The 10,447-nt window shown below is 57.2% G+C and overlaps 1 protein-coding gene across 1 annotated transcript; it reads left to right on the plus strand.

Annotated features, from left to right (window-relative positions):
* Nucleotides 1-4,691: 4,691 nt before the first annotated feature.
* On the plus strand, nucleotides 4,692-8,218 carry NR2E3 (nuclear receptor subfamily 2 group E member 3). The gene is made up of 8 exons (XM_041469135.1): nucleotides 4,692-4,751; nucleotides 5,809-5,959; nucleotides 6,662-6,765; nucleotides 6,849-7,097; nucleotides 7,187-7,368; nucleotides 7,575-7,806; nucleotides 7,882-7,987; nucleotides 8,063-8,218. Exons 1-8 carry the CDS (start codon nucleotides 4,694-4,696, stop codon nucleotides 8,193-8,195), a joined length of 1,215 nt encoding a protein of 404 aa, XP_041325069.1. The 5' UTR covers nucleotides 4,692-4,693; the 3' UTR covers nucleotides 8,196-8,218.
* Nucleotides 8,219-10,447: the final 2,229 nt, after the last annotated feature.

A 10,447-nucleotide genomic window follows, 5' to 3' on the forward strand; every position in this document is an offset into this window, starting at 1 on the left:
CCGTCACCGCAGTAGATGCCAGCGTGGGCACCCCACCAGCCAGGGCCTCCGGAAGCCAGTGGGAAGAGGAAGAGGTCCCCAGGCTGGGGCTCAGCCACCCCGTTGGGGACCGTGTTGAAGTGTTGTCCCAGCAGCCCCTCGCAGAGGAAGAACCCTGCCGTGGTCACTGCCCCAGTCACTGCCTGGGAAGCCAGCTGTGTTTCAGGGCCACCGGTGCCCTGGGGACACCAGCAGCATCACTGACCTGCTGGCTTATCCCACATCCTTGGTGGCTTAAGCACAGCTTGGGTCTCAGATCTCCAAGGATGGAAACCCTTTGGGAAGGGGCTGCCTGCTCTAGGTGCTGAAGCACCCATGGGTGCCCAGGAAAAGGCAGGGTGTGCAGGATTCAGCCCAGTTGTGCCAGGGGTGAGATGGCAGTGCAGGGCACAGGGGCAATGCCAGCACTTACCTGCCTGGAGCTGCTCACCTGGAGGGACAAACACCTTGCATCAGCCCCAGTGGCACCCGTGTCACGGCTCAGCCCTGGTCTGGGCTGCTGCCACCCCCTGCCCAAGCACCTGGCTGGGATTCTCATGCCAGCACCCCCAAACCCGCCATACCCAGGAGCCCAGCCAGTGCCAGGGCTGGAGGAACAGCCAGTCCGGGGCTTGCAGGGTCTGGAGGAAGGAGCTCACCTGTGGGGAGAGCGGGCAGGACAAGACGGGGACCCGTCCCCCTTCTGACACCCGTCCCCTGCCACCACCCATCTCTGCCAGCACGCTGTCCAGCCCAGCCCAGCCTCCCAGAACACACCTCCCTCCCCCCTGCCCGGACCCAGCACCTGGCAGGTCCCAGCTGTGGGGTCCAGGGGCACTGGGTGCTATGGCAGAGGGGTGGGATCACCTGGATGCAGGTGTCCTTCCTGCCAGCTCCCCCTTTACCTGAGCGAGGAGATTCATCTGCAAGGAGAAAACACAATGTCCGAGAGCTGGGGGCAGGCACCCCGTACCTGGGGGACTTCTCTGTCCCCACAGTTTTGGTGACATGTCACCCTGCTGAAACCCAAGCTGCAGCCTCAGAGCTCGTTCTCTGCCTCACCTTGGGGTCACCTCCAAGGTCCCTCACTGCACTGTGCTTCCCAAGCTGCCGCTGCTCCAAAGGTGGCTGCGGGGCAGGAGCTCAGCCCACCCCGTGAGCACCGCGGTGGCTCTTGGCAACGGCACATGGCTCCACCGGTGCCTGGGAATGTGCCCTGACCGGCTGCACCGTGGCACTGTGCCCACCCTGTAGGGCCAGTCCCAGGGGGACAAACCCAACCTGGTGTGACATTTCATCCACAAACCTCTTGGGTGACTCCAAAGGAGCCAGGAAACAGCCCTGTGGCCACAATGCTTTGGTAAGCACTGACCACCAGGCTTATGACAAATCACCTCTTGGTGCCAAAACCCTCTGGCCCTGCGAGGCCATCAGCCCGTACCCAGCCCCATGTCCCAGGGATGGCCACCAGCCTGTCCCCAGCCCTGTTGCCCCAGAATGGTGCATGCCCGGGGTCAGCTCCAGAGTCACATTAAACTTTAATCCTGGTGCCGGGGGTCAGTGAAGGCTTTAGCCGGGCTCAGGTGGGTGACTGTCACCCTCTGTCATCGGGCAACCTCCAAAGAATCATTTATCAAGGAGCCTCCAATAAACAAGAGCTAATTACAGGTGAAACCTGAGCCTGGCCTGGACCCAGCTCAGTGCAGGCGGCCACATTAACCCTTCCCAGCCACCTCCAGTCCCACAGCCACCCTCCTGGAACTTCACCTCATCTTCTTGTTGGTCTTGTCCCCTTGATCTCCACCATCCTCTCCTGGTCACTGTTGCCTTGCCCACATGCACCCGTCACACCCTTCTCATTCCCATCCTCCCCTCCCAGTCCCCATCATCCCATCTCAGTCCTTACTATCCCCTCATGATCTCCATTCACCCTATTGCATCTCACTGCCCTCTCATGATCTCCATCACACCTTCCTGGTCCCCATCATCCTCACATGGTCCCTGTTGTCATGTCCTGGTCTCCATCATCCCTTCCAGGTCACTGCTGTCACCTCCTGCTCTTCCCATTTGTCATTGTCTCGAGGTCACTGTCTAAACATCCAGGTTCCCATTGTCCCCTCATGATCCTCATTATTGCCTCCCAGTCCTCATCACCTCCTTCTTGTTCCCATTACCCCGTCCTGATCCTTGTTGTCACCTCTTGGTCCTTATCATCTCCCCTCCCGCCCCCATCGGCTCCTGTTGGTCTCCATCATCCCCTCCTGGTCCCCACTCTCACCCCTTGATCCCCAATATCTCCTCCTGGTGCCTATCATGTTGTCTTTGTCCCCATTGTCTCCTCCTTGTCCCCACTGTCCTGTCCCATTCCCCACCACTCTGTGTCATCACCAACAGGAGTGGGACTTCCAGGACAGTGGTGCTTCCCTGGATCACTCAGTGTCCCCAGCCAAGCTGTCCCTAGCCAGGGTCCATCCAGCAGCTCCCCACAGCCAGTGGGATTAGGGTGGCTGGAGCCCTGGGGCTGCTCCTGACCACAGGTCTCAAGCCCATCGCCAGCATCTTTAGGTAATTAGTAAATTAGTAATTAAATGCTCTCTGCTGGGGGGAAGGGGGCCAGATCCCAAGGTTTTAGGCTGGGTAATCCCGTGGCATCTGCCCCAGCATCTGTGACGGAGCCGAGTCACGACCCTGCCTCGGGTTTTAACGTTTGCTCCTTCACCCCCACCCACCACCCACAGCCCCTCGGCCGTGACGCCAGGCCTGCTCGTGTGGCACCCAAAACAGGCTGGGCTGGGCTCCCAGCAGTGCCCAGCTGGGTGCTCATGGAGCCCTCATCACCGGGAAGAGGACAGGGTGCTGCTCCAGGGGGAGCCCACCACAGGGACAGCACCCAGCTGGGTGCAATGGAGAAACGGGGTGGGAAACCATATTTTCGTGATTATTGGCTTTCCTGGGGGTGTTGATGATTGGCTGGCAGCAGATGGTTGGCCCAGCTAATCCCCCTCCCAAATCCCTGCTCCAGAGCTGGCTTTTACCCAGCGGCAAGGAGGGGACAGCAAATTAGCCGAACTCAGCTGTGCCGCCATGCTGGCCGCTCCCCGCTGCCCCGGCACGGCCGAGGGTGTGCCCGCGGGTGGGCTGGCACGCCGGGATGCCCGTGTTCCTGGCACCCCTGGGCTGGGCACCGGGGAGTGTTCCACCCTTGGGTGAGAGGTGTGGAGGCACCCAGGGGCCGGGCAGGGAGGTGACAGCTTGCTCCTGCTGCATTAGCCCAGCGTCATAATTCTGCCGCGGGAGGAGGAGGCGGCCCCGCCGCAGATGGTGGCGGTCAGAGATCTGGGTCAGGACGGGGCTGTGGGTGGGACAGGGCACCATGGGGAAATGGGGGTCCCAGGGTGGGACCTGGGGGCTGGAAGGGCATGGAGCCGTGGTGCAGGCAGGGATGGGGCCATGGTGCAGGCAGGGATGGACCATGGTGCAGACAGGAAGGATGGTGGAGCCACGTAGTCAGGATGGGTGATGGAATGTTGCTGCACATGGGAACATGGAGCCATGGTGCAGACTGTTAAGATGGAGAAACGCTTCAGGCAAAAGGGGTGGAAGTAGGTTGTCGGCAGGAGGATGGAGCCATGCGGCAGGCAGGGGGATGCAGGAATGCTGCAGGCAGCGGGGATGGAGCCACATCAGTCGAGAATGCCTCAGGGGTGACCCCCAGCCCCTGGATCCGCTGGAGTCACTGCTGCCAGCCCTCAGCAGGGACCTGCTGCCAGGGCCTGTCCCCTGAGACACCTATAGACATCAACACCCCTGAGCCCCTCTGGAAGGGGCACAGCAGGCCGGGAACCCCTGTCCTCAGCCTGGCCCATCGCTGGGGACAAGCCGGGCCCGTGACGGTGGCCACCCGCCACCCCCCTGAGCGGGGCGGGGGGGGTTTAGCGGCTAAAGCCCGCAAATCCCAAATTGTGCTGCCCTGTCACCGCGAGGGTTTAGCGGTGGTTGCATAACCCCGGGGCCACCTGGCCCCCACCCTCTGCCGTGTCAGCAGCCCCAGCCTCCGTGGAGGGCCCCGTCCCCGGGAGGGGATGCTGAGGCACGGCGGGGCCCCTGTTGAGCATCCCCACTCCCCTCGCCATCAGGGCCGGTAATTAATTACTTGGGGGCAGGGAAATTACCCCCCTTAATTACCACTTTTCGTTATTCCCCTCTAACCGCCTTAGTGAAGGGCTTATGCGCTTACAGGACCTGGTGGGTCCCAAGGGGAGGACGACACACACGGGGGGTCCCCAGCCCCATCTCCCACCTCCGCCGCAATCTCGGCCTCGCAGTGCTGGGGGGGTTGGACTGCCGGGGTGACACCCCCACTGTGCCCGCGGCGGCGCGGGGGGGTGGCTTGGGTGTCGCGGGGTTTAGGGTTACAGGGCTGGGGCTCAGCACCTTTTTAATTCTTCATCGCGTGGCTGATTGATCCCCCCCGCCCCGCGCAGACACTAAAGATTAAGAGGGTGACAAAGAGGCGGCTGCTTACACAGCGCCCGCCGCTAAGCCGCCTTGAAGAGAGCAAGGCAAGAGCCCCTTTGGCCGCAGAGCTGCAGGAGCACCCACCGCCTGCCAGAGCCTCCGCGGGGATCCACAGGGACGGGACAGACGGGGATAGGTCGGGAGCGCCGGGTGCGGGATGGCTGCGTCCCCGGCCGGGTCGGTGGTGAGCGCCGGGCTGGATGAGAGTCCCACGGGTAAGAGGTGGCTCTGCTGGACCGGGTGAGACTCGGAGGGACACGGGTTTTTCTCTGGGATGGCCGGGCCCCCACTCTGGTCACTCCCCAAGATGCCTGTGGGCCTCTTCGTGGTTCTCCTCTGGGGTACTTGGAATCCCCATAGTGGTCAATCACCAAGATACTTGGGGTCCTCCACTGCAGTTTTTCCCTGAGATGCCTGGGATCATCATGGCCTTCTTCTGGATGCCTTTGGTCCCCGTCATGGTCCTTCTGTGAGATATCTGGGGGTTCCTATTATGGTTCATCTCCAAGACACCTGGTGTCCTCATCATAGTTGTTTGGGAGGTTTGGGTTCTCCATTGCCAACCTTTTCCAGAATGGCTGGGCTTCTCCTCATGGTCCTTATCCTGGGTGCCCAGGGTCCCCATCATGGTCTGCTAACATGCCTGGGGTCTTCAGCTGCCATCCTTCTCCAAAATGCTGAGTCCCCATCATGGTCCTTCCCTAGGCCAGGATGCCTGCAGTGCCCGACCCTCTCCATGGTCCTCATTTGTGTTCATTCTCCAGGATCCCTGAGGACCCCAGCTATGCCCCTTCTCCAGGATTCCTGGGGTCCCCTGTAAAAACCCTCTCCTGGATATCCTTGGTCCCTGGCCCTTCACCAGGATCCCCACAGTTCCCTGCTGTGACTCTTCTCTGGGGTGTCCATGTCCCCAGAGCTGTCCCTTCTCCAGGATTCCTCCCATCCCTTATTGCAGCCCTTCTCTGGGATGCTTAGTCCCCTTCCTGGGATGCTTGGTGTCCCCATCCCTAAAAACACCATTTCATCCCTTTTTTAATTTTCAAAATTCCTGTGAGAGCCCATCCTGCATCACTCTGTGTGCTGGGGTGTGGGGAGATGGTGAACCCCGCGTGGAGTCCCTGAGGTGTCCCCGTTCGTGTCCCTGGGCTGAACCAGCAGAGGCAGGAGCCACCCCATCTCCAGGATGCTGGGGGGCAGCAGGGGCAGGTGGGTGGGACGAGGGACATTGGGATGCCCAGAGTCAACCCAGATGTGACAGTTCCTCTCCCACAGGGCTGAGCCCAGCCCCTGGGAAAGAGCTGAGCCCGGTGCTGCTGTGCAAGGTGTGCGGGGACACCAGCAGTGGGAAGCACTACGGCATCTACGCCTGCAATGGCTGCAGCGGCTTCTTCAAGCGCAGCGTCCGCAGGAAGCTCATCTACAGGTGGGAACAGGGAGTGCCCATGGGGCAGGGAGTGGGGGGACAGAGGGGCAGGGACCCTGCAGAGGGCATCCAGGGGGACAAGAACCAGGGTCTCATGGACAGACACCATGGAGGAAAGGACACCCCACAGGGCAGGGACTCCAGGAATGTCCAGCCAGGGTGTCAGGGATCCAGGGGATGGACACAGTGGGGCAGGAGTGGGGGGAGCAGGCACCCAGCAGGGTACGGACATCCAGCAGAGCAGGGACCCCATGGGATGGGGCACCCAGAAGGAAAGGGACCAAGAGGGACACTCTGTGGGACAGGGACTTTGCAGACGGACACCCAGCAGGACAGGGAGCTTGGGGCAGGCCCCAGTGGGGTCGGGTACCCTGGGATGGACACTTGGCAGGCCAGGGACCCCAGGGCATGGGGTGTGGGTGGGGTAGAGACCTAGGGGGACTTAAAATCATACAGGAGACAGGCATGCAGGGAGAGAGGCACCTGTGGAGAAGGTGCCAGAGCCCCCTGATGGGGCCACAACACCCACCAAGGCAGAGCATTCACTGGGACAAGGCACCCACTGGGGACAGGACACCTCTTGGGGACAGGGAGGGAACCCATGGGGAGAGACATGGTAGACATGGTACCTGTGAGGGAGGACCCTTCTCGGGGACAGGGGCCACCTCAGGGGCTGCAGCCATGTGCCACCTCTCTCCATAGGTGCCAGGCCGGGACAGGGCTGTGCCCAGTGGACAAGGCTCACCGCAACCAGTGCCAGGCCTGCCGGCTCAAGAAGTGCCTGCAGGCTGGCATGAACAAGGACGGTAAGATGGGGGGGGACACACAGTGACAAACAGCAGCGGGGGACAGCGGGGTGGCCGGTGCTGATGCCACCTTGTCTGCGCAGCCGTGCAGAACGAGCGCCAGCCCCGCAGCACGGCCCAGGTCCAGCTGGACAGCATCCAGCTGGATGCGGAGCTGCCCCCTGAGCACGTGGCCACCACATGTGAGGTCCCCCCATCACCATGTCCGGCTCCTCGTGGTCCTGGTGCCACTGTCACCCCGGGTCCCCGAGCGCCCACACCACCCACCAACCATCGCTTCATGGCCAGCCTGATGACGGCCGAGACCTGCGCCAAGCTGGAGCCCGAGGACGGTGGGTGGCTGCCAGTGGAGAGGGGGGCGGGTGGGTGGTGGATGCCCCCACGGTGTGGTGACAACCAGCGTCCTCTTTGAACCCTGCAGCTGATGAGACGGTGGATGTGACAGGCAGTGAGCCGGAGCGCGCAAGCGGCGAGTACCAGGTGGCGCCGTACCCGGCAGCCAGCCCCGAAAACATCTACGAGACCTCAGCACGTCTCCTCTTCATGGCGGTGAAATGGGCCAAGAACCTGCCCGTCTTCTCCAACCTGCCCTTCCGTGACCAGGTGGGGTTGGCAGTCTCCATGAGGAATTGGGGATCTGCCTATGGGGCAACAGGAACCCCAAAAGAAGTAGCAGCCAGTTGGAGCTTATCCACGACATTCTTAGGGTTCTCCTGCAGATACTCATCAGCCCAACCAGCTGTGGTGGCTACAGGTCCTGGAGACTTTGGGCATGACAGAGATTTTGGGGTTCCTCCTGTTCTCCCCAGGTGATCCTGCTGGAGGAAGCATGGAGTGAGCTGTTCCTGCTCTGTGCCATCCAGTGGTCCATGCCCCTGGAGAGCTGCCCGCTCCTGGCTGTCCCTGAGCCGGGCCCTGGGAAGCTGCTCCCGGCCACCCTGGACGTGCGGGCGCTGCAGGAGACCCTTGGCCGCTTCAAGGCGTTGGCTGTTGACCCCACGGAATTTGCCTGCATGAAGGCCGTGGTGCTCTTCAAACCAGGTGAGGCCACCCCCAGCAGCCACCAGTGGCCATCCCCGTGCCCCTCCCCAGGCTGTCACCCCCTTGTCCCTGCAGAGACGCGTGGCCTGAAGGACCCTGAGCAGGTGGAGAACCTGCAGGACCAGTCACAGGTGATGCTGGGCCAGCACAACCGTTCCCACTACCCTGGGCAACCCGTCAGGTACTGCTGTCCCTACATCCCCACGGGTGACACCAGGGCGGGTCACCCACCCATGGCCACTGCTCCATCCCCCAGGTTTGGGAAGCTGCTGCTGCTCCTCCCAGCGCTGCGCTTCATCTCCTCGGAGCGCGTGGAGCTGCTCTTCTTCCGCCGCACCATCGGCAACACCCCCATGGAGAAGCTGCTGTGTGACATGTTCAAGAACTGAACCCCCTTCCGCTGTCACCTGGCGTGTTTGTCACCCTGCGCTGGCACCCTGTCACCCCCACCCTGGGTCTCCTCACCCTGGGCTGTGAAGGTGCCCGTGGTCCCATCCCTGGGGCAATGTCCAGGACCATGGAATGCTGCCGGCAGCGGGGAGGGGGAGCAGCTTCCCTGGGGATGGAAGGGGGATGTCCCCAAGTGCGTGCCCAGGGCACTGGCACCCTGGCACCACGGGGACCTGGTGCCACCCAGGGGCAGCCTCGGGGACACTGACCCAGGGGCCAACTGGGTGTGACATCAGCCAGGGTGACAAGAGCCAAGGGTGGTGCCAGCCCGGGAGTGACACCAGCCCGGGGGTGACAACAGCCAAAGGCGGTGACACCGGGGGGTGACACCAGGCTGGGACAGCCTCAGGTTGATCCCAGGCCAGGGCTGACACTGGACAGGGTGACCCCAGCCCGGCGTGACACGCAGTGACAGACCCTTGTCCCTGTGCTCCGGGGTCTCCCACTCGTGTCCCCCATTTTATACTCGGAATAAAGAGAGTTTTGCAGCCAGAGTCCCTGTGCCAATGACTTGGGTCCCCTTGGATGGGGGACTGGGAGGATCAGCTAAATGTTCATAACCCAAATAGGAATAAATAAAAATCAATATTCTGAATGTAAGTACCTTGAAAATAAATTATCTGAATGGAAGTAAACTAAATGTAAGTAAAATTAATATAAAGAATCTGAATTAAATAATCAATATAAGGAAGATAAATAGAAAAATAGGAATAAAAATAAAATGAAAATAAATAACCTGAAATTATCTGAATATAAAAAAGAGAAATATAAATAATCTGTTTGGAAATATTCTATTGTGAAGAATCTGAATAATTTAAATAGAAATATAATGAAACTAAACAAACTGAAATTCTCTGAATAGAAATTAACTGAAAATAAACTATCTTGGTAGTTTAGTAGATGAATAAGAATAATCTGACTGGATAAAAGGGAATTAAATAGTACAGACACAAAATGAAATTAAATAATCGTAATAGAAATAAAATGCTTGTAAATTATTGGAATATAAATATCTGCTTTGAAATCTCCTTAAATAATCTGAATAGAAAGAAAATAAAACTAAGTGAGCTGAAATAATAGAAATAAATTGAGAATATACAAACTGCATCTAAATAAGAGAAACATAACGACTCATTGGAAATTAACTGAATTAAATTATGTGGACAGAAATAAAATGAAATAATCTGAATAGAAATAAATTGAAAATAAATCGTCTGAATATGAACAGTCTACCTAAAACTAATCTATAGAAATAGAAATATGAAATAATCTGATAGAAATAATCAGAAATTATCTGCATACAGAAAAATTGAAAATAAATTGTCTAAATAAATAAAATAAAATTATCCAATTAAAAATAATTTGTATATAAAGAATCTGTATATACATAAATAAAAAGAATGTGAATAACAAGTAAAACAGAAATTTTGTGCACATAAATAATGAGAATGTGAATAACCAGCATTAAACAATCCGAAGGGAAGTGGCTCCCCATCCCAGCTCCTCCATCCACGTGATTGGGATCAGGAAAATCCACAACTGCAGAACCCCATGGAACAAATGGAACAAGCCCCAGAGCCCTGGGACGTGGGCAGGGAGTGGCAGGAACGATGTCCCACTGGGAATTCTTGGCCTTTGCAGAATGACACTTTTATTTGTCCGTTTTTGTCAGTTTGTACAAGATTCCGAGCGCGGGCGCCGCGGGATAATATATCCTCTTCCATACAGACTCTGTTTAGTTTACAAGCAGCGACTTTATAAATTACTTAGAAAACTTTCCATGAAAAATAACAATAATTCCCCTCGCAGCCCTCCAGTAGTCAGTACATTCAGCCCTCTGGAAAACCCTCTGGGAGCCCAAATCCTGCCAGGGAAGGGCTGGGAAGGAGCGGGGGGTGCCGGGGAAGGGGACCCTGGAACATGCCATTATCCTCCAGTCCTGCTCAGCTCCTGCCACAGCTGGATTTTATATATATATATATGTATATATTTCTTTTACATGTGTTTTTCTTTATACATAAACCCACAAATATATTATATATATAAAGAAACATATTTTCTATATATTCTATATATATTCCATACATTTATCTCTGTCAAGAAGTCTGTTTTCTTTATATATTTTCCCTACATTCCATACATTTTTACATAGATGAAGAAATAGAGAGAAAATATATTTCTTTATATATAC

Source organism: Pyrgilauda ruficollis, unplaced genomic scaffold (assembly GCF_017590135.1).
Source record: "Pyrgilauda ruficollis isolate IOZ18807 unplaced genomic scaffold, ASM1759013v1 scaffold23, whole genome shotgun sequence".
NCBI lineage: Eukaryota > Metazoa > Chordata > Aves > Passeriformes > Passeridae > Pyrgilauda > Pyrgilauda ruficollis.